This window comes from Argopecten irradians, chromosome 14, assembly GCF_041381155.1.
Source record: "Argopecten irradians isolate NY chromosome 14, Ai_NY, whole genome shotgun sequence".
Classification (NCBI taxonomy): domain Eukaryota; kingdom Metazoa; phylum Mollusca; class Bivalvia; order Pectinida; family Pectinidae; genus Argopecten; species Argopecten irradians.
Window position 1 is genome coordinate 25,353,693 of NC_091147.1, and position 25,590 is coordinate 25,379,282.

The 25,590-nt window shown below is 39.7% G+C and overlaps 1 protein-coding gene across 9 annotated transcripts in view; it reads left to right on the forward strand.

The window, feature by feature from the left end:
• Positions 1-25,590, forward strand: part of LOC138307937 (peripheral plasma membrane protein CASK-like) — a 203,639-nt gene that overhangs the window by 135,689 nt on the left and 42,360 nt on the right. For all 9 annotated transcript variants that reach the window (XM_069248867.1, XM_069248868.1, XM_069248865.1 and 6 more), the window contains one exon: positions 9,544-9,630. In XM_069248867.1, coding sequence (XP_069104968.1) covers positions 9,544-9,630 — 87 coding nt within the window. The remainder of the gene's footprint in view (positions 1-9,543; positions 9,631-25,590) is intronic.

Consider the following 25,590-nt stretch of genomic DNA (forward strand, 5'->3'; position numbering starts at 1 on the left):
ACTAGATTCTCGGCCTAGAATTACATGAATTCCTGGTCTCTGACATATTATAAAAGGTTACAATGACACAATTACTTGAATTGTCCATCAATCAATATTGGAAAGGTTTGTAATTCAATGTTGACATTCAATTTAAGGACAAATTGATTTCTTCGTTTGTTTTGAATTAAAAAATGTCATGAAATTTGTGAATTCGCATTAACGAACTCATTCACCCCTGAAATTTAATAATGGACTGGTCTAACCTATGATTTAGAAGAGTCTAAATGTGTCTTCAGGGGTGGATGGGTTTATATGTCACCTAAAAAATTTATTTTGTCCCAAGTAAACAAAGATTGTTAATGTAAACAGGTTTTATTATTATTTATTTTTTGATGAAAGATTATGTTACATGTAGTTTTCTGAAATTTGTACATGTGTTGTTAAATCCACTTTATTTTGACATACATACAATATTCTGTGTCTTCGTTATTTTGTTGACATATGTCAGACACCTTAACCACTTGCCCACTATGGTCTTACCGAATTATATGGAGATGCATGACACAAAACAAATACTGAACATGATAACAATCTAATTTTATTCAAATGAACGAAAACACCATTACATCAGGCTTACAGTATCGGAGGAATCATCAAAATCTTGGACATTTAGACGCAAATTCCGCTCCCAAACATTCCATCTATCGTATAAATCAAATGTTTTCTTCAATTGGTCACCGTCTTTACCGAGCCAATCTTAACTTTAATTCGCCAATCAAGAAAATACAAGTTAAAGTTTGTTTTCAACACTTACACTCGTTGCATATCCAAATAGTAAAATGGAAGAATGTCCAATATGAAAGGAGTAGGTTTGTATAAATTCGGTCCTAGGGGTTTCTGTGCTTCAACAATCGACCTAATATAAGTGCCTCCCTCTCCCGCTTCCAGAGGTCTCCAGTTATCTTACCATAGATTTAACTTTCTGTATCAGACGTATATTATGAATACAAAATATCTAAGGTTTGTTATTATATTTATTTTGCAAATCACTTAGTACTTGTGGAATGATATTTTGAAAGATGTTTTTGTCCCATTTATTGCCCCCTTAATTTTTAGCTCACCTGGCCAGAAGGGCTGGTGAGCTTATGTCATGGCGAGGCGCCGTCCGTCCGTCCGTCCGTCCGTCCGTCCGTCGTCCGTCAACATTTAATTTAAATCGCTAGTAGTCATAGAGTTCTGCATGGATTGTGACCAAATTTGGCCACAAACATCCTTGGGGAAGGGGAACAGTACTTGTATAAATTTTGGCTCTGACCCCCCCGGGGGCAGGAGGGGTGGGGGCCCAATAGGGGAAATAGTGGTAAATCCTATAAATCGCTACTTGTCCTAGAGTTCTGCATGGATTGTATACAAATTTGGCCACAAACATCCTTGGGGGAAGGAGAACAGAACTTGTATAAATTTTGGCTCTGACCCCCGGGGGTAGGAGGGGCGGGGCCCAATAGGGGAAATAGAGTAAATCCTATAAATCGCTACTTGTCCTAGAGTTCTGCATGGATTGTAACCAAATTTGGCCACAAACATCCTTGGGGGGAACAGAACTTGTATAAATTTTGGCTCTGACCCCCCCGGGGGTAGGAGGGGCGGGGCCCAATAGGGGAAATAGAGGTAAATCCTATAAATCGCTACTTGTCCTAGAGTTCTGCATGGATTGTAACCAAATTTGGCCACAAAACATCCTTGGGGGAAGGGGAACAGAACTTGTATAAATTTTGGCTCTGACCCCCCGGGGGTAGGAGGGGCGGGGCCCAATAGGGGAAATAGTGGTAAATCCTATAAATCGCTACTTGTCCTAGAGTTCTGCATGGATTGTTACTAAATTTGGCCACAAACATCCTTGGGGGAAGGGGAATAGCTCTTGTATAAATTTTGGCTCTGACCCCCCGGGGGCAGGAGGGATGGGGCCCAATAGGGAAATCAGAGGTAAAGGTAAATCGTACTTGTCCTAGAGTTCTTCATGGAGATGTACACCAATTTTGGCCATAAGGGAACATCCTGGGGGTTGGGGAATAGAGTTTGTTATAAATTTTGGCTCTGGACCCCCATCGGGCTTAAGGGGGGGGATCCCATAGGGGAAATAGAGGTAATATCATTATACATTCGCTACTTGTCATAGTGTTCTGCTCTTAATTGTGAACCAAATTTGGCCAGAAACATCCTTTGGGAGAATAAGAAAATGAGTTTTGTAATAGAATTTTGGCCCTTCCTGGACCCCACGGGGGCCAGGTGGGCGGGGGCCCTAGGGGAAATCGAGGTAAATCCTATAAATCGGTACTTGTTCCTAGAGTTCTGCATGGAATGTTACCAAATTTGGCCCATAAACATCCTTGGGGGATAGGGGTATTAGAAATTGTATACAATTTTTGGTCTTCTGTCCCTTCTGGGGGTCTTAAGAGGTGGCGCCCAATAGGGAAAATAGAGGGGTAAAATACTTTTAATCAGGAACTAGTCATAGAAGTTCTGCATGGAAAGTTCATAACCGAATTTGGCCTGAAATATCCTTGGGAGAATAAGAACTGAACTTGTTGTATAAATTTTGGCTCTGGGTCCCCGGGTGGCAGGACGGGGCGGGGGGCCCAATAGGGGAAATATAGGTAAATCCTATTAAATCGGTACTTGTCCTCTAGAGTTCTGCTTGGAATTGTATACCAAAATTTGAACCATAAACATCCTTGGGGGGCAAGGGGAACAGAAATTGTATAAATTTTGGCTCTGACCCCCCGGGGGGCAGGAGGGGCTGGGGACCCACATAGGGGAATTAGAGAGGTACTAATCCTTTAAATCGCTACGTGTCCTAGAGTTCTGCATGGATTGTGATCCAAATTTGGACCGACAAAACTTCCTTGGGGGTAAGGGGAAACAGAACTTGTATAAATTTTGGCTCTGACCCCTCGGGGGGCAGGAGGGTCGGGGTCCAATAGGGGAAATAGAGGTAAATCCTTTAAATCGCTACTTGTCCTAGAGTTCTGCATGGAATGTGACCAAATTTGGCCACAAACATCCTTTGGGGGAAGGGGAACAGAACTTGTATAGATTTTGGCTCTGACCCCCAGGGGGCAGGGGGAAGGGCGGGGCCCAATAGGGAAAATAGAGGTAAATCCTTTAAATCGCTACTTGTCCTAGAGTTCTGCATGGAATGTTACCAAATTTGACCACAAAACATCCTTGGGGGAATGGGGGAACAGAACTTGTATAAATTTTGGCTCTGACCCCCTCGGGGGCAGGAGGGGGCGGGGTCCAATAGGGGAAATAGAGGTAAATCCTTTAAATCGCTACTTGTCCTAGAGTTCTGCATGGAATGTGACCAAATTTGGCCACAAACATCCTTGGGGGAAGGGGAACAGAACTTGTATAGATTTTGGCTCTGACCCCCAGGGGGCAGGAAGGGCGGGGCCCAATAGGGAAAATATAGAGGTAAATCCTTTAAATCGCTACTTGTCCTAGAGTTCTGCATGGAATGTGAACCAAATTTGGCCAGAAACAAAACATCCTTGGGGGAAGGGGAATAGAGTTTGTATAAATTTTGGCTCTGACCCCCAGGGGGCAGGAAGGGCGGGGCCCAATAGGGAAAATAGAGGAAAATCCTTTAAATCGCTACTTGTCCTAGAGTTCTGCATGGATTGTAACCAAATTTGGCCAGAAACATCCTTGGGGGAAGGGGAACAGAAACTTGTATAAATTTTGGCTCTGACCCCCAGGGGGCAGGAGGGGCGGGGCCCAATAGGGGTAAAATAGAGGTAAATCCTTTAAATCGCTACTTGTCCTAGAGTTCTGCATGGAATGTTACCAAATTTGGCCACAAACATCCTTGGGGGAAGGGGAACGGAACTTGTCATAAATTTTGGCTCTGACCCCCCGGGGGCAGGAGGGGCGGGGCCCAATAGGGGAAATAGAGGTAAATCCTATAAATCGCTACTTGTCCTAGAGTTCTGCATGGATTGTAACCAAATTTAACCAGAAACATCCTTTATGGAAGGGGAACAGAACTTGTATAAATTTGGCTCTGATCCCCCGGGGGCAAGAGGGGCGGGGTCCAATAGGGGAAATAGAGGTAAATCCTATAAATCGCTACTTGTCCTAGAGTTCTGCATGGATTGTAACCAAATTTAGCCGCAAACATCCTTGGGGGAAGGGGAACAGAACTTGTATAAATTTTGGCTCTGACCCCCCGGGGGCAGGAAGGGCGGGGCCCAATAGGGAAAATAGAGGTAAATCCTTTAAATCGCTACTTGTCCTAGAGTTCTGCATGGAATGTGACCAAATTTGGCCAGAAACATCCTTGGGGGAAGGGGAACAGAACTTGTATAAATTTTGGCTCTGACCCCTCGGGGGCAGGAGGGGCGGGGCCCAATAGGGGAAATAGAGGTAAATCCTTTAAATCGCTACTTGTCCTAGAGTTCTACATGGATTGTAACCAAATTTGACCACAAACATCCTTGGGGGTAGGGGAATAGAGTTTGTATAAATTTTGGCTCTGACCCCCAGGGGGCAGGAAGGGCGGGGCCCAATAGGGAAAATAGAGGTAAATCCTTTAAATCGCTACTTGTCCTAGAGTTCTGCATGGAATGTGACCAAATTTGGCCAGAAACATACTTGGGGGAAGGGGAACGGAACTTGTATAAATTTTGGCTCTGACCCCCAGGGGGCAGGAGGGGCGGGGCCCAATAGGGGAAATAGAGGTAAATCCTTTAAATCGCTACTTGTCCTAGAGTTCTGCATGGAATGTTACCAAATTTGACCACAAACATCCTTGGGGGAAGGGGAACAGAACTTGTATAAATTTTGGCTCTGACCCCTCGGGGGCAGGAGGGGCGGGGTCCAATAGGGGAAATAGAGGTAAATCCTTTAAATCGCTACTTGTCCTAGAGTTCTGCATGGAATGTGACCAAATTTGGCCACAAACATCCTTGGGGGAAGGGGAACAGAACTTGTATAGATTTTGGCTCTGACCCCCAGGGGGCAGGAAGGGCGGGGCCCAATAGGGAAAATAGAGGTAAATCCTTTAAATCGCTACTTGTCCTAGAGTTCTGCATGGAATGTGACCAAATTTGGCCACAAACATCCTTGGGGGAAGGGGAACAGAACTTGTATAAATTTTGGCTCTGACCCCCTCGGGGGCAGGAGGGGCGGGGCCCAATAGGGGAAATAGAGGTAAATCCTTTAAATCGCTACTTGTCCTAGAGTTCTGCATGGATTGTAACCACATTTGGCCACAAACATTCTTGGGGAAAGGGGAACAGAACTTGTATAAATTTTGGCTCTGATCCCCCGGGGGCAGGAGGGGCGGGGCCCAATAGGGGAATTACAGGTAAATCCTATAAATCACTACTTGTCCTAGACTTCTGCATAGAATGTGACCAACTTTTACAAGAGTTTGTATAAATTTTGACTCTGACCCCCCCCCCCCCCCCCCCCCAAGGGCAGGAGGGGCGGGAACTGATAGGGGAAATAGAGGTAAATATTTAAATTCCTTTAGAAAAGAAATAATGAACCTGTATTCAAAACATAACTTGGCATTACAAACCAGGTGAGCGATACAGGCCCTCTGGGCCTCTTGTTAGCTCACCTACAGGCCCTCTAGTAGTGGGCCAATAGGGGAAATAGAGGTAAATCCTTTAAATCGCTACTTGTCCTAGAGTTCTGCATGGAATGTGACCAAATTTTGGCCACAAACATCCTTTGGGGGAAGGGGAACAGAACTTTTATAGATTTTGGCTCTGACCCCCAGGGGGCAGGAAGGGCGGGGCCCAATAGGGAAAATAGAGGTAAATCCTTTAAATCGCTACTTGTCCTAGAGTTCTGCATGGAATGTTACCAAATTTGACCACAAACATCCTTGGGGGAAGGGGAACAGAAACTTGTATAAATTTTGGCTCTGACCCCTCGGGGGCAGGAGGGGCGGGGTCCAATAGGGGAAATAGAGGTAAATCCTTTTAAATCGCTACTTGTCCTAGAGTTCTGCATGGAATGTGACCAAAATTTGGCCACAAACATCCTTGGGGGAAGGGGAACAGAACTTGTATAGATTTTGGCTCTGACCCCCAGGGGGCAGGAAGGGCGGGGCCCAATAGGGAAAAATAGAGGTAAATCCTTTAAATCGCTACTTGTCCTAGAGTTCTGCATGGAATGTGACCAAATTTGGCCAGAAACATCCTTGGGGGAAGGGGAATAGAGTTTGTATAAATTTTGGCTTCTGACCCCTCGGGGGCAGGAAGGGCGGGGCCCAATAGGGAAAATAGAGGTAAATCCTTTAAATCGCTACTTGTCCTAGAGTTCTGCATGGAATGTGACAAATTTGGCCAGAAACATACTTGGGGGAAGGGGAACGGAACTTGTATAAATTTGGCTCTGACCCCCAGGGGGCAGGAGGGGCGGGGGCCCAATAGGGGAAATAGAGGTAAATCCTTTAAATCGCTACTTGTCCTAGAGTTCTGCATGGAATGTTACCAAATTTGACCACAAACATCCTTGGGGGAAGGGGAACGGAACTTGTATAAATTTTGGCTCTGATCCCCCAGGGGGCAGGAGGGGCGGGGCCCAATAGGGGAAATAGAGGTAAATCCTTTTAAATCGCTACTTGTCCTAGAGTTCTGCATGGAATGTGACCAAATTTGACCACAAACATCCTTGGGGGAAGGGGAACAGAACTTGTATAAATTTTGGCTCTGACCACCCTCGGGGGCAGGAGGGTCGGGGTCAATAGGGGAAAATAGAGGTAAATCCTTTAAATCGCTACTTGTCCTAGAGTTCTGCATGGAATGTGACCAAATTTGGCCACAAACATCCTTTGGGGGAAGGGAACAGAACTTGTATAGATTTTGGCTCTGACCCCCAGGGGGCAGGAAGGGCGGGGCCCAATAGGGAAAATAGAGGTAAATCCTTTAAATCGCTACTTGTCCTAGAGTTCTGCATGGAATGTGACCAAATTTGGCCAGAAAACATCCTTGGGGGAAGGGGGAACAGAACTTGTATAAAATTTTGGCTCTGACCCCTCGGGGGCAGGAGGGGCGGGCCCAATAGGGGAAATAGAGGTAAATCCTTTAAATCGCTACTTGTCCTAGAGTTCTACATGGATTGTAACCAAATTTGACCACAAACATCCTTGGGGGTAGGGAATAGAGTTTGTATAAATTTTGGCTCTGACCCCCCAGGGGGCAGGAAGGGCGGGGCCCAATAGGGAAAATAGAGGTAAATCCTTAAATCGCTACTTGTCCTAGAGTTCTGCATGGAATGTGACCAAATTTGGCCAGAAAAACATACTTGGGGGAAGGGGAACGGAACTTGTATAAATTTTGGCTCTGACCCCCATGGGGGCAGGAGGGGCGGGGCCCAATAGGGGAAATAGAGGTAAATCCTTTAAATCGCTACTTGTCCTAGAGTTCTGCATGGAATGTTACCAAATTTGACCACAAAACATCCTTGGGGGAAGGGGAACAGAACTTGTATAAATTTTGGCTCTGACCCCCTCGGGGGGCAGGAGGGGCGGGGTTCCAATAGGGGAAATAGAGGTAAATCCTTTAAATCGCTACTTGTCCTAGAGTTCTGCATGGAATGTGACCAAATTTGGCCACAAACATCCTTGGGGGAAGGGGAACAGAACTTGTATAGATTTTGGCTCTGACCCCCAGGGGGCAGGAAGGGCGGGGCCCCAATAGGGAAAATAGAGGTAAATCCTTTAAATCGCTACTTGTCCTAGAGTTCTGCATGGAATGTGACCAAATTTGGCCAGAAACATCCTTGGGGGAAGGGGAACAGAACTTGTATAAATTTTGGCTTTGACCCTCGGGGGCAGGAGGGGCGGGGCCAATAGGGGAAATAGAGGTAAATCCTTTTAAATCGCTACTTGTCCTAGAGTTCTGCATGGATTGTAACCACATTTGGCCACAAACATTCTTGGGGAAGGGGAACAGAACTTGTATAAATTTTGACTCTAACCCCGGGGGCAGGAGGGGCGGGGCCCAATAGGGGAATTACAGGTAAATCCTATAAATCACTACTTGTTAGCTCACCTGGCCAGAAGGGCTGGTGAGCTTATGTCATGGCGAGGCGCCGTTGTCCGTCCGTCCGTCGTCCGTCCCGTCCGTCCGTCCGTCAACATTTAATTTAAATCGCTAGTAGTCATAGAGTTCTGCATGGATTGTGACCAAATTTGGCCACAAACATCCTTGGGGGAAGGGGAACAGTACTTGTATAAATTTTGGCTCTGACCCCCCCGGGGGCAGGAGGGGTGGGGCCCAATAGGGGAAATAGTGGTAAATCCTATAAATCGCTACTTGTCCTAGAGTTCTGCATGGATTGTATACAAATTTGGCCACAAACATCCTTGGGGGAAGGAGAACAGAACTTGTATAAATTTTGGCTCTGACCCCCCGGGGGTAGGAGGGGCGGGGCCCAATAGGGGAAATAGAGTAAATCCTATAAATCGCTACTTGTCCTAGAGTTCTGCATGGATTGTAACCAAATTTGGCCACAAACATCCTTGGGGGAACAGAACTTGTATAAATTTTGGCTCTGACCCCCCGGGGGTAGGAGGGGCGGGGCCCAATAGGGGAAATAGAGGTAAATCCTATAAATCGCTACTTGTCCTAGAGTTCTGCATGGATTGTAACCAAATTTGGCCACAAACATCCTTGGGGGAAGGGGAACAGAACTTGTATAAATTTTGGCTCTGACCCCCCGGGGGTAGGAGGGGCGGGGCCCAATAGGGGAAATAGTGGTAAATCCTATAAATCGCTACTTGTCCTAGAGTTCTGCATGGATTGTTACTAAATTTGGCCACAAACATCCTTGGGGGAAGGGGAATAGCTCTTGTATAAATTTTGGCTCTGACCCCCCCGGGGGCAGGAGGGATGGGGCCCAATAGGGAAATCAGAGGTAAATATTAAAATTCCTTCAGAAAAGAAACAATGAACCTGTATTCAGAACATGACTTGACATTACAAACCAGGTGAGCGATACAAGCCCTCTGGGCCTCTTGTCACAATTTTGCTGCACCCCTGAACAATGCCTATTGGCTTGAATAAAGTTTGATATCTGTATAGGTTAAACAATTCATGAATCATAATTTTGCTTATCAAGTTTTCTGGACATCATTTACCCCTGAAATTTCAAAGTGAACTGTTCTAGTTCTTGATTTGGAAGAGTCTAAAGGTGTGTTCAGAGGTGAATTATTTTTGCCATTTCATTGTGATGTTATGCATCACTATTGCCACATGCTGGAGAGAGATGCTGAATTTATTGTCTAATCCTGTTTATTTGCTCAAAAAGAAGATTATTTTAATCCTTTGATTTTTTATTTCCTATTTATAGCAAAATATATCAGTACAAGTAAAACTGACTGAAGATTGGTTGATAATCTGGAGTGAAACCCTGTCTGTAAAGACCACATAGGGGCGTAACAAAATGGTGACTTAATCGTTTGATCTTCTTAATGAAATCATAATTATAGGATAGAAATATAATTGTTTTTGTGTCTAATTGTATACATTTGATTTGTTGCAGGTGTCTGCCCTATTGTCACAGTGTCCAGACCAATATGCAAGCCTTAGTAAAGAGCTTAGTCAGATCATCTCCAAGCCACACATCATGGTAAGTCAATCTTTTCTTCAAGGTCATTTATGTTAGCAAGGTTAGAGATCACAAGGTCATGAGAGTGGAAAGGATTAATGGCACAAGTCCACATTTCAAGGTCACCACAGGAGCGGAAACACTAGGTCACAAGGCCACAGTTCAAGGTCACAGGGATGGAAAGACTAGAGGTTATATGTCCATGTTTCAAGGTCACAAGTGTGGAAAGACAAGATTACAAGGGCCAATATTTAGGTTATAAGATTTGAAAGGTTAGAGGTCACAAGGCCACTTCCATGGTCATGAAAATGGGTTTAGAAGTCCCATTATTTGTTTTCCAGGTCTCATGGATAAAAATTTAGGTGTCAAATACACCTCTTCAAGGTTAAAAATTATGTTAACGAACAGGGTTAAAGTTCACAAGGTCAAATTACTTACCAAGGTCATATGAATTTGGTAAAACATCACAAGAGAACATAGTTGTATGGCAAAGTTTAATTTACCAATATAAGTATGATTTCAATTTACGTCTTACATAGTAGATGTCATGATCTTGGAGATCACCTTAGTTTTACCAGGTCAAGGTTATAAAGAATTTAATGAGGTCAAAGTTGAAAGTGTGGAAGATCAGTGAATTAAGTCAGGAGCCAGTTGAAATTTGCAAAATGAAAGCTTTGGAGGATGAAGCAAGAGGCTGGTTTTGATGTTGGGGACAATGAATTGCATGCAAGGCATCTTCTGGTTGATTAAGCATCATTGTCTTTGTTTTTCTTCAATTTAAACCTTCTTGCATGCTTTTAATTTGATGAGCACCTTCATTCATTGTACTCCCATGCATGCTATTTAATGGATTTTAATGGAGAAATGATAGATGAAGATTAAAAAGCCTGTAGGCCATATCATGAGATATTTACAAACAATGATATGTAAGTCTCTTCCAGACACAGAATGTTACATATCAATATATTTAAATAGCGAAGATTTGAATTTTTTTTTTGAAAATGTAACAAAATATTTGAAAAATTGATAATTACCAAACCTAATAAAACATTTGTAGTTCTTTACAACTATACAAAGTTATTTTTGATATAATTCTAAAAGAATTTTGTTTTTTGTTTTTTTGCTTTGTTTTAAACTAAAAATCAATGAAATTAGCCTGAACAAAAATGTAACTGGTAATTATTTTGACAAAATTTTGGTCAATAGGATTTTAACAACATTATTACCCTAGGGTACACTGTTCTAGATCCTGGACCTTATGTAATGTACATACCTATTGTTTTTGTCTAGATCATAGATCATGGACATGATGTAATGTAAACCTTTTGTCTCAACCTCCAGTCAGACATTCGTCAATATCAAATCTATATATACATGTATTGTTTTAACGTGTCTGTAGTTTCAGACTGATTGTCGACGATAAAACGGGGTAAACATATCGGTACTTAAACACAATGTTAATTCCCTTATGCGTCAAAGATCAAAGCCGTCGACGTTCGGGAGGGAATCAGCTTAACAGTGAATCTGAACTTAGTAAATACGTAGACTTCAACAGCCTTTTTGGCTTTATTTTTATCTGATGAACAGCCGTTTAGACATTGTTTTATCTGATTATATGTAATACACCGTGGTGACAAACCCTTTTTGTGGTCCTGTCAACAATCACGATTTTTTTTACCTCGTTAAAACAGGCAGGTGTAATAAACAATGGGACATGTGTAATGTAGACTGATATAACTGCTTTTGGAAACATTTAATGCACATTAAAGGTGTTAAATGGTCTATTGATAGTTTTAAATATTAAAACACAAAACAAATCAAAATAATAAATCACCAAAAAACGTAAACAAATAAAAAAAAAAAATTAATAAATCTGCCAGATATTTACTTGTGCATTCTTTTGACTGTAAATTTGAATCAAAATGGGTTTTTTTTGGGTTTTTTTTCATTGAATCTTGAAAAAACATTTTGATGATTAATGTAGTTTAAGCATTTATCGAATGGCCATCGCATAAAATAAAACTATTTAACCTACAACATTCAAATATTACTACACATATAGTAGTTCAGAAAACTGTCAATGAGAGCCAGAGCTCAAGAATTACAAGAATTTATACTGCAGCCTCCCAAAATACAGACATACCTACACGCAAAACACACATTGCAAACAGGAAAGGTCGTCCTAAAAAGACCTTACCTATTAATAGGATATATAAAGCCCAAGCAAACACTCCTGAAAGAGTTAATTTTAATTCGGATAGCTAAAAACTTTCTTTAGATTTAAATTTTGATTTTTAAATGATGATTGTTTTAATATGAAAAATAAATGTTATAGTTGTTTTTGTCTCATTATTGAATTTTTGGTTAAAAAAGGAAGCATAGGTAAATAACTTTTATGAAAAGAAAAATTAAAAGATGATAGAATGTTATTTTATAATAATTTGCAGAATTTCATGACGATCTAGTTCTGTATCGACCTACTTTTGACACATTTAATGCCATGACGACTTGACACATACTAGTGCTATATTATTTTACTGAAACGATTATGGATTTACTCCGGGAATATTTCCTACGGGAAAAGTCCCAAGGTTTTAACTTTCTTCGGAAGGTAATAGGTATTTCATCAAGATCAATATTTCATCGTCAACAGCTGAAATTCCAAGGATATATAAACATTTATCATTTTGGTATTTTTAGATATTTGTAATAACTTGTTACTGTTTGTAAATGATTACTGTTGAGTACACAAATGTGAAGGAGCTTTTAAAATCTACTGCCATACATTGGCATGACTGTAGATAAAGGGACACAACTCTTATAAATTTTCCAAACCATATCCTGTCAAACTGCTTAGTGAATAAAAAAGGAAAGGGAAATTACTAAGATAAATTGAAATGTTTGTTTAAATTGAAATGTTTGTTTATTAAAAACAATTTCTATGAACAACTATCAACTCAACTCAATATCTTTATCTGCATCTATTACATTTCCAAAATACTTTACACATTTATGTAAAACAAAAAATGAAAATTGATGGAGCATGCATGGTTTCAGAATTCAAGTTATCAAAATTAAATTTTAAAAAAAGAAGTAAAATAGAAATTAGGATGTAGTTGTCAAAATGTTGTTTTTATTTGGTGATTAAAGTTGTTGAAGTATATTTATCTGTTAATTAAATAATAAATAGGAAAATATAATTAGGGGAATATGACATATGGATAATTTTGTGACATGATAACTACATTTCTTGTAGTGTCTACAAAATATATATAAATATTTCAACTAGAACTTAAAAAATGTTACCCTATTTACATATGTACAGGGAATTAAGTGCTCTATTTGATGAGGAGAACCTCTTCTATATAATTATTAGAGACAAATATGGCTTGAACAGAGGTCTGAACTCTATCTGTTCTATCACAGTTCTAGTTATCTCCCTTACATCTACATGTTTACGATGCAGAAACAAAATTTATGGAAGGTAGTTGAAGGAATTTTCTCTGGGTACTCAGGCTTTTCCATACATTTAACTTAACATGGAACACCAATAACCTGGGTCCACTTGCATAAATCATCTCAAATTGATGAAAATCTCAAGCAATGCATTGTCATTATGAAATATATCGCTTGAGGAAATCTCATTCTTCAAGAAGTTGTATATTTAAGAGGGTCCTGGCTTTTCATAGGACACAAAACCAAAAGAAAACTTAAGTTAACCTCATAAATTTTTCTCTTCAACTTCATCAGATATTAGATAAAACCTATTTTTAAAAATAACTTTAAGAAAGTGTTCATGTTGTTCATTAACTGATGATTATACTGGTTTGGAAAATACAGTATTTAAAGGACCACTATCTTTCCGGAGAAAAATTTAAAGGTTTCTTAAAAACATTAATAACATAAGAAATTGCAAATCGATGGTGTAAGATGAGGTTACAAAACGAAACATATGCAAGATTTCCTGCGTAATATATGATAACTGTGGAGTTTCATTTCGCTCTTTTGCCTACTGGCGCAGTTATAGTCAACTACCGCGTTGTATTTGGACGACAGCTGGAAATGACAACGACCCGTGTTACGAAAAATGAACATTTTGTTTATTTTCATCAAATTATTCAGAAGGTGATGATACATGTAGTTTAAAAAAAAAAATAATAACTTTTGTGACTCTACAAAATTATCTATCTTGCTTTGCATTTCCATTTTGCAATTAAAAGCTGTTTCGTAAAGGTAGTGGGCCTTTAATTCTATGTTATTGATACAGTGAAGTCACAATATTTTTTTCAAAAAAATGCATAAATGTACTATATGGTAAGAGATTCGTAATTTTCAGTACATCTTGCCCTTTGGAACAATTAAGGTCAGCTAAAGTCTATAACGCCAGATAGATAGGATCCTTGATCTGTTTTAAAGGTGACTAGGTCAAGCGCTTCTAAAGATGTATCTAACGACTTACTCTAAATTTCTTGAAATTCAGATTCATGACATTTAGGTTTTAGTTAGGAAGCCAGGTTTTCAATGTTCTTAAAATAGTTTCACCTTGCATTCATTCAAGGTTGTCTGGATTGAATACTGCTGAATATGCTTAGTAAGGCTGCAATCAAGTTGCGACACAAACATTAAGGCAATGATGAATTCCGTCGTTTTGATTTTTTCTCTTTTTAAAAAATTATGCATCAGTACGATGATATTTGATTCTTATATAATCATGAGATGGACTGACAAAAAAATCAAGATGGCCGTCTGAGTCGGGTTTGACTGCTATTTCTTTTAAAGATCTCTGACGTATATAGAAGAACCGTAGAAAATACACATTCCTGTTTAAGGCCCCGACCAGGCATCTGACCTGGGTCTCTAGTGTGAAAAACTATATGACTCTACCGACTGAGCCAAAGAAACATGCTTTGACTGCAGAGCCAAAGAAACATGCTGCGACTGAGCCAAAGAAACATGCTTTGACTGCAGAGCCAAAGAAACATGCTGCGACTGAGCCAAAGAAACATGCTTTGGTAGAAGTAGATGAATTTAATCTACAGCCTCTTACACCTGTGATATGCTATCAAGGCACTGAGAAGTACAATGTGTTTGTTCTGGGTTGTGACGCTCACTCAGCTTTGTGTATCTAGCTCTGTCGGGCGCCAGCATGGCTTTGATCGGTTTCATCAAGTCAGTGTCATAAATTTGTAATGCAAACAAAGTGAAAGGCTTTCAGCTGGACAAGCAGAATCTCCTGCTAATGCAATGAAGAATTCATTTTAAAGCCAACTGATATGCTAAACAGCTCAATACAGCAAATATTCAGGAAATACATTTAAAAGTACGAAAGTTGGTTGTTACATTCTATTAAAATAGCTTGAAGTCAAATTTTACTTTAAGAAATCAATATTTGATTGACAGTACTTTCAATAAATTATGACATTAAGAGGAACGTGATTAAATAGAAGAGTATGTCATTAAGAGGAATGTAATAATAAAGAAGAATATGACATGAAGAGGAATGTGATTATAAAGAAGAGTATGGCATTAAGAGGAATATGATTATCAAGAAGAATGTGACATTAAGAGGAATGTGAATATATCAAAAATATGACATTAAGATGAATGTGAAGATATGAAAAATATGGCATTAAGAGGAATGTGAATATATATATATATATATCAAAAATATGACATTAAGAGGAATGTGACATTTAGTGGAATATTACAATTTAGATTGAAGCTTTACATAAACAGAAGGAGTATTGTTCTTATATAAAAATAATCAGTTCAGTAAAACAGATTGTTAGATTTTTTGTGGTAAAACTTTATAGAGGAGAGGAAAAATATTTTATATTGTTATAGGGCCCATAAGTATGTTTTAGTGTCCGTAAGCACTAAATGAATGAGGTTGAAAAAGGTCAAATTATTATATATGGTACGATAGTTAATGGTTTTCACACATTGATCTGTCATCATGGATTGATAAGACCAAATAAAAAAATATTCTTGTTTCTGCTCACACCCTTTCAAAATGAAGGCTTGCTGAAAGGCAAATCTGATAAAAAGAACTTCAGCTCAGTAAACATGAAACCACCTTAAACTTAAGTTTTAGCGAAGCCAATTGAGTGAGTCGAAGCTTTAAAGATAATTTTAAAGTTAAGACTGTTTCATGATTTCTAAGAGCCAAATAGAAGACTCTTTAGCTTTTAGTATAATGATTCAGTAAGAAAAGTTCAAAGAAAAAATCTGTTGAAAAAAATTCACAGCTCACTGCAGCTGGAGTAGTTGGAACAGAAACGAACATAAATCATTTCGTCTGTGCTACTTTTTAGAAGATTTCCCGTGGGCGCCGATATCGCTTCTAGATATTCCATATTTAGGCGTAGCCACTATATATGTTATTCGAGACCTTGAATCGTGTATTACTACCAAAAAATATGGTTATTGCAGCGGTCACCGTTGGTCGATTGTACTCGGTTTGAACTCTGGTCGGAGTACATTGTGTTTCGTTAAACTAATACATTTGGTGTCTGGATTCCGGCGAGGAAAATGTTTGATGAAGAAGATAGCGAGTAGCCAGATCCATACCTCATCGCACATCCCCATATATAGGCAGGAAGTAAATTGCTCCCCGTCCGACACTCTGTAGCAGTCTATTGATTAATTTTGACCAAGTTTTTCTCCGATGATCTATTGTTTTATTTGATGGCTGTTTCTAAAATGTGAAAAAGAAACATGGAGACTTAGGGGCCTGTTGCTTCCTATAGCATCATTTGTTTTATAGATTTGTGTATTTTTTCTTCTTTTTTTTTCAAAAAAACATCATTTAAAATTAAAGAGTTAAAGTCAGCTTATTATTGTAATATTTGATTTTTATTATCATATTTAACCCAGTATGTACCCCGGGCGCTAAAATGATTAAAGACAACAAGGGTTGCTTCACAAAATCACTGCATGGAATAAATTTGAAAAAGAAATCAAATAAAGAAATAAATCCTTTTTTTTCTGTATGCTTTGAGGTAAGTGAAATGGAGGCTTCAAATACGGTACTTACAGTTTTCCATTCTGCCAGTAAAATATGAAATATCAATATGTCAGTTTTCCTTTCCAGAAAAAATATGAAAAATCATTATTTCAATTATTATAGTTGATAACTTTCTCGTAAAATATCAGTGATGAATACCAATAACAATAAGGAATATTAATAAAAGTGATGAATATCAATAAATGTGATGAATATCAATAAATGTAATGAATATCAATAAATGGGATGAATATCAAATGGAATGAATATCAATAAATGGGATGAATATCAAATGGAATGAATATCAATAAATGGGATGAATATCAAATGGAATGAATATCAATAAATGGGATGAATAAGCTGGTGATGATAATGCATCATGAACACCTTCATAGTATTGGTTTCATATCAATCAACAAGTGCATGTCATATTAAAGAATCAAATTTTGTTCCTTTTGAGTTTGTTTGGCATTGCTACAGCTTGAGAATGAGGACATTCTATTGTCACTATGTTTTCTGTTTGACTGAGAAATGTACTGGTCTGTACTATCAGTTTGACTGAGAAATGTACTGGTCTGTGCTATCAGTTTGACTGAGAAATGTACTGGTCTGTACTATATAGTCTATTGTCACTATGTTTTCTGTTTGACTGAGAAATGTACTGGTCTGTACTATCAGTTTGACTGAGAAATGTACTGGTCTGTGCTATCAGTTTGACTGAGAAATGTACTGGTCTGTACTATCAGTTTGACTGAGAAATGTACTGGTCTGTGCTATCAGTTTGACTGAGAAATGTACTGGTCTGTACTATCAGTTTGACTGAGAAATGTACTGGTCTGTGCTATCAGTTTGACTGAGAAATGTACTGGTCTGTGCTATCAGTTTGACTGAGAAATGTACTGGTCTGTGCTATCAGTTTGACTGAGAAATGTTCTGGTCTGTACTATCAGTTTGACTGAGAAATGTACTGGTCTGTGCTATCAGTTTGACTGAGAAATGTTTTGGTCTGTGCTCTCAGTTTGACTGAGAAATGTACTGTTCTGTACTATATAGTCTATTGTCATTATGTTTTCTGTTTGACTGAGAAATGTACTGGTCTGTACTATATAGTCTATTGTCACTAAGTTTTCTGTTTGACTGAGAAATGTACTGGTCTGTACTATATAGTCTATTGTCACTAAGTTTTTTGTTTGACTGAGAAATGTACTGGTCTGTACTATATAGTCTATTGTCATTATGTTTTCTGTTTGACTGAGAAATGTACTGTTCTGTGCTATATAGTCTATTGTCATTACCGTAAAAACTTGTATAATTTGCGCACCAGTGTAATTTGCGCAGGTACTTTTTAGGGCTGAAAATGCTGAAAAAAAATCTACTATCAATATATTTTGCGCATCAATTTTTTGGGGGAAAAACGATGTCCAGGGAGTCCCAAAATCGATGTATGAAGGTGACAATTTTCAATGCAAAATAATCCCAGAAATGCTTGAAAACTTTCACAAAGAAGTATTGTATTAAGAAGAAATAACATATTAAAACAACATTGTGTTTGTTTTCTTTTATTGGCCACCGTAACCTGAAACTAAAATATCTTGCAATGTCCAAAACATCGGCGGTCCGGTTCGCCGTACTCCATGCACATGTCAATGTTTTGAGATTTTACACATGAATAGTTATCAGGAATATTCAAAAAGATTAGAATCTATTTTTTAAAATTGTCACAATAAGTAATTAGTGTGTTTGAGATCATTAACAACAATCAACAGCAATCGGCTAGCGGATACGTTAGCTTGCAACAATCACATTGTGAGTAAACTCACTACCTGTGCGGTACCAGATCCAAGCTGATGGCTAATTATATTTATCAATACGATTGAATATGTCACTAACCTTGTAGCTTGTTTTAATTCTGCAGTAATAAAATTGCAAACCACTTACTGAAAGTCCTAAATATAGGTCAGTTTAGGCATCTTATAAATCCCACGTGTGTTTTGACTCTTTGCACACGGCCTACAGTCGAGCCCTACGGAGTTTCATGTGCAAAGCTAAAGGCTAATTATATACACCAAAACGGTTTGAAAATGTCACTAATCTTGTAAGCTTGTTATTTCTGCAGTAATGCAATTGCAAATCACTTATTGAAAGTCCTAAATATAGGTCAGTTTAGGCATCTTATAAATCCCACGTGTGTGTTTTGACTTTTTGCGCACGGCCTGCAGCCGGGGTAAACATGTTTGTGTATACACACACACACTCTCTACAGACTCTCTCTATAGCCTCTCTACCCTAAAAGAATACAGGTAAACTACATTGACCCGGCCAAAGTCACTGATTGTGGCTGTCCCATTACACTACGAGGTGTACAGGGTATACATCTCTTGCTGTCAGTAGAAGCCATGCTTTCAGTCAGTCGCCATTGAAATTATCGGGGCAAATGTAAACAACGACATCGTGGTCATAACTTAACACTTCAATTAGCCATAGATAATCCACTATAATAGGTGAGGCATTGTTTTTACAATCATTAATATCTTTTATTATATAAAAATGGCTACTATACACAGAGCGGTACCTCAACATTCATAGATCGCCAACCCCTCAGAATGGACAGATTTTTTCCCCGTAAATTTTTTAAAACTACTCTATTAATGTAATTTGCGCACCCCCAACTTCAAATTTTATTTTTGTACAGAAAAAGTGCGCAAATTACACAAGTTTTTTACGGTATGTTTTCTGTTTGACTGAGAAATGTACTGGTCTGTACTATATAGTCTATTGTCACTATGTTTTCTGTTTGACTGAGAAATGTACTGGTCTGTACTATATAGTCTATTGTCACTAAGTTTTTTTGTTTGACTGAGAAATGTACTGGTCTGTACTATATATAGTCTATTGTCACTATGTTTTCTGTTTTGACTGAGAAATGTACTGGTCTGTACTATATAGTCTATTGTCACTAATGTTTTCTGTTTGACTGAGAAATGTACTGGTCTGTACTATATAGTCTATTGTCACTATGTTTTTCTGTTTGACTGAGAAATGTACTGGTCTGTACTATATAGTCTATTGTCACTATGTTTTCTGTTTGACTGAGAAATGTTTGGTCTGTGCTCTCAGTTTGACTGAGAAATGTACTGTACTATAAATGTCTATTGTCATTATGTAGCTCTCTGTTTGACTGAGAAATGTACTGGTCTGTACTATATAGTCTATTGTCACTATGTTTTCTGTTTGACTGAGAAATGTACTGGTCTGTACTATATAGTCTATTGTCACTATGTTTTTCTGTTTGACTGAGAAATGTAACTGGTCTGTACTATATAGTCTATTGTCACTATGTTTTCTGTTTGACTGAGAAATGTACTGGTCTGTGCTCTCAGTTTACTGAGAAATTGTACTGGTCTGTACTATATAGTTTATTGAGAAATGTTTTGGTCTGTGCTCTCAGTTTGACTGAGAAATGTACTGGTCTGTACTATATAGTCTATTGTCACTATGTTTTCTGTTTGACTGAGAAATGTACTGGTCTGTACTATATAGTCTATTGTCACTATGTTTTCTGTTTGACTGAGAAATGTACTGGTCTGTACTATATAGTCTTATTGTCATTATGTTTTCTGTTTGACTGAGAAATGTACTGGTCTGTACTATATAGTCTATTGTCACTATGTTTTCTGTTTGACTGAGAAATGTACTGGTCTGTACTATATAGTCTATTGTCACTATGTTTTCTGTTTACACTATATAGTCTATTGTCATTATGTTTTCTGTTTGACTGAGAAATGTACTGGTCTGTACTATAACGTTTTGGCTGTGTATAACATTGATGTAAAATTCTGTTAGACAGTTGATCTGTACGTTGTATTTTTATGTATATTTTCAATTTTTTTTTCTCTGACTGAGAAATGTACTGGTCTGTACAGTGGAACCTCCCGAAACCGAACCTTCTCAAAACCGATCACCTCTAGAAACCGAACATGGATGTCATGTACGGAATTAATTCCTCTTTATTAATAGTATATAAAACTTCCCAAAACCGATCCCTCCCAATTCCGAATACCGGACCGATTTTGAGATCGGAATAGTCAAATGTAACTAAAATACACTTCTGAAAACCGGCCTTACCTGAGCGACACCGATAGATTGCATTGAGGTCTGAGCAACCGACCGTGAAATACACACGTACCTGTACAATAGTTGTCGCATGCCATGTCCTGGGGCATGTATACAGATGTGAAGGCTATAGGTACACGGTAATTATACCCGAGATAGTGGTGAAATTATTTAATCATGTCTATTGTTTTAGATATTTAACAAAAGTCTACCACGTGCACGCGGTTTGTTTACTGTAAGAAAACAAGCAGAGCTAGTAATAAAGAGATAGTTTCGTATTCAAATCACACGGGTTTTTTTATTTACATATGTCGTAAATTATCTGTATGAAGAAGCCAAAGCCATGTAATTTTTTTTAGAAAATGACTATGTCATATAATGACCGACATCAACTGATCATCGTGTAATTAGACCATTTAATTTGATTCTTGACGTAACCGGAAGCGATCGGCCGTATGTAGGTTAGTGCAGACGAGAACATCCACAAGAACATTCACGCAACTAACTAACTAAACTACGTTTATAAAACGGTAACAAAATCAAGATTGTTGTAATCCATTCCTTTTAAACGTATGATTCTCTACTTTTGTGATAACATTCACATTAACAATCAATATCGGTCGGTATTTTAACGAACACTAGGCATACATGCGGTACACTAGTGTAAAAAACGACTTCCGATCGATTAAATCCTGATCGTAATGATCGGTATTCGGTTCACCTTCTCCAAACCGAACCCTCTCTAAACCGGCCGAAATTATGTGCACCGACCATGATCGGTTTCGGGAGGTTCCACTTGTACTATCAATTTTACTGAGAAATGTACTGGTTTTTGCTATCACTTTTGACTGTGTCTGGCGACCTGTAACAAACTGCTATACACATCAGCTTTTCCGATATGTCATCAAACTCTGTGTTTGATATATTATCAGTTCTCCATAAATTGTATGGTTAATTGTTAGGGTTACTAAAAACTTAATTAAATTCTATAGCTATATTGTGTACATTGATTAAAACTCTAATTTCCAATGACAATATTGTGTTTCTAACGCGTTACATCAAATAGAAAATGGCCGTCGATGTCGTCTCTCTTCCTTTTTTACTAAAATTAATTAAACAACTTGCCTTAATTTAAAATAAGAGTCATCCGTACAGTATTAATCAGCCCGTGAACCTGTAGCATGCATATAAGTGAAGCAACCACACCAGTTGTAGCAGAATTTCTGTAATGTAGGGCTAACGGCGTCCGTTATAGTGTTAAAATTTAATGGGGTTATGAACCATTAACATTGATTTAACTCATTTTTAATGAATTCAGACTTAAAAGTAGGTTTTTCAACCTTTAAAATTAAACTTTATGTTTCTTGTGGTAGAAATTTTTTAAGTTGTTTTTTGGTCCACAGTCACTTCAAATGGAAATATATGCTGTAGATTAAAATGCACCCATGGTAAAATAAAAATTGATTATTGTGTTATATAATGTCAAACTAGCAATAAAGGGATATAATTTGTATATAATTTTGGAATTCAGTGTAGTCTTAGGAATTGTAAATTTGAAGTTTCATGTAAGAACACAAAATCTGGTGAAAATTGAAGTTACCAAAATGTCACAGAGAGTTTGGACTCAGATGTCCCTTACCACACACACACAAGTTCCTACACCTACAGTCCCAGGGAGTGGGGAGTCAGGGGTCCCTTACCACACACACAAGTTCCTACACCTACAGTCCCAGGGAGTGGGGAGTCAGGGGTCCCTTATCACACACACATAAGTTCTACACCTATAGTCCCAGGGAGTGGGGAGTCAGGTGTCCCTTACCACACACACTAGTTCTACACCTACAGTCCCAGGGAGTGTGGAGTCAGGGGTCCCTTACCACACACACTAGTTCTATACACCTACAGTCCCAGGGAATGGGGAGTCAGAAATCCCTTACCACACACACAAGTTCTACACCTACAGTCCCAGGGAGTGGGGAGTCAGGGGTCCCTTACCACACACACAAGTTCTACACCTACAGTCCCAGGGAGTGGGGAGTCAGGGGTCCCTTACCACACACACAAGTTCTACACCTACAGTCCCAGGGATTGGGGAGTCTGAGGTCCCTTACCACACACACTAGTTCTATACACCTACAGTCCCAGGGAGTGGGGAGTCAGAGGTCCCTTACCACACACACAAGTTCTACACCTACAGTCCCAGGGAGTGGGGAGTCAGGGGTCCCTTACCACACACACAAGTTCTACACCTACAGTCCCAGGGAGTGGGGAGTCAGGGGTCCCTTACCACACACACAAGTTCTACACCTACAGTCCCAGGGAGTGGGGAGTCTGAGGTCCCTAACCACACACACAAGTTCTACGCCTACAGTCCCAGGGAGTGGGGAGTCAGGGGTCCCTTACCACACACACAAGTTCTACACCTACAGTCCCAGGGAGTGGGGAGTCAGGGGTCCCTTACCACACACACAAGTTCTACACCTACAGTCCCAGGGAGTGGGGAGTCAGGGGTCCCTTACCACACACACATAAGTTCTACACCTACAGTCCCAGGGAGTGGGGAGTCAGGGGTCCCTTATCACACACACATAAGTTCTACATCTACAGTCCCAGGGAGTGGGGAGTCAGAGGTCCCTTACCACACACACACAAGTTCTACACCTACAGTCCCAGGGAGTGGGGAGTCAGGGGTCCCTTATCACACACACATAAGTTCTACACCTACAGTCCCTTGGAGTAGGGAGTCAGGGGTCCTTTACCACACACACAAGTTCTACACCTACAGTCCCAGGGAGTGGGGAGTCAGGGGTCCTTTACCACACACACAAGTTCTACACCTACAGTCCCAGGAGTGGGGAGTCAGGAGTCCCTTACCACACATACAATTTCTACACCTACAGTCCCAGGGAGTGGGTAGTCAGGGGTCCCTTACCACACACACAAGTTCTACACCTACAGTCCCAGGGAGTGGGGAGTCAGGGGTCCCTTACCACATACATAAGTTCTACACCTACAGTCCCAGGGAGTGGGGAGTCAGGGGTCCCTTATCACACACACATAAGTTCTACACCTACAGTCCCAGGGAGTGGGGAGTCAGGGGTCCCTTACCACACACACAAGTTCTACACCTACAGTCCCAGGGAGTGGGGAGTCAGGGGTCCCTTACCACACACACAAGTTCTACACCTACAGTCCCAGGGAGTGGGGAGTCAGGGGTCCCTTATCACACATACATAAGTTCTACACCTACAGTCCCAGGGAGTGGGGAGTCAGGGGTCCCTTATAGACTGGTTCCCTTCCCTTAGTTCTCTACTCTCCGCCAGGCTGCGCTCCGCTCACTAGGGACCGGTAGCGGGTAACCATGATGATTTTTTTGATTGGTCAGTCTACATATCCGGTTCGCTGGTATCACTTTTTTTTAGACGTGGGAAACCCCTTTACGCACGAAGCGACAGATCTTAACGTAAAGAATAAATAATTTATTTGAACGATATATAAACAAAATTAAATAAGATCTTAAGTTTTGAAATCATTTCGTGCTAACAGAGTTTAGTGTGTTCATAGGAACGATGTTAATGACGTTATTTTCTCTTAACGGAAGTAGCCGTCTCCATGATGACATATCATGGGCAGAAATGATGCGCACTACTCTGGAGTTGGAATTCTCACTCAAGATGGCTACTCGCTACCGGTCCTGAGTGAAGCGTACGCAAGGGAGGTAACTGAGGCGGGAACCAGTCTAGGGTCCCTTATCACACACACATAAGTTCTGCATCTACAGTCCCAGGGAGTGGGGAGCCAGGGGTCCCTTACCACACACACAAGTTCTACACCTACAGTCCAAGGGATTGGGGAGTCAGGGGTCCCTTACCACACACACAAGTTCTACGCCTACAGTCCCAGGGAGTGAGGAGTTCCTATGCCTAAAGGTGTTTAAAGTGAAGAATATCTCTCAAAATACAAATGCCAGTGTACACAGTCCCTGAGAGTGATACCTACTGCCTCAGTAGCTAACTATTCAATCAATTCTGTGGGTAACACAGTTTTAAGCACTGTTTCCAACACAGACCATCTTCACCCTGGAGTATCTAATGGACTATTCTTCAAGTGTAGGCTGAAACCCTGTGCTGAAGCATTACCACGGAAACAGAAAATGGACTATTCCCAAAATGCAGTCCCATTTACATCCCTACTGTGACATATACCGATACTAGTAGGTATTGAGGACAACATTTCTGTGGCTTCCTATGTGGAGAGCTCGGAAGAAGAAGCTCCGTGGCTTGTAAAGAGTTACCGGTTGTTGTACAGAGTCTTCCCTACACACGTGTGACAATGTACGAAACGCCTGCCGGAATTCTCCCGTCCTCGGGAATCCTCCGATCACAGGGGGTGATACACATCCTGGACACGGTAGGTAATGTGGCTCCCCCTATATATCACCACTGTTAAACGTAACAGTTGTATGTATTGTAGACTTGGAAGCCATTATACATTGGTATATAACTATGGCGTAACTCATATATCCACGAGGGACATATATAAATAGTTTACTATCGAACAAAATTTCGGGGTCTTGGAAACATTGCAAGAATCTATACACAGAACCTGATCCGTTTTAGGTTAAAAAAATCTGTGCATTTTTTTCACTGAATTGAAGACAATAATGATGCATGATATGAAATTTTTATTCTCCGATTGCAAAATACAAAATTTTCTTTGAACTTATCAGTCACACAAATATTTTTGTCAAAAAACATTCTAATTCTATAAAGCATTGCTAGCTTGATATATTAGTTTAACTGATAAGAATTTCTTTGCTGTTTGATAGTTAACCTCATTAAAATTAAAACAAATATGTATAA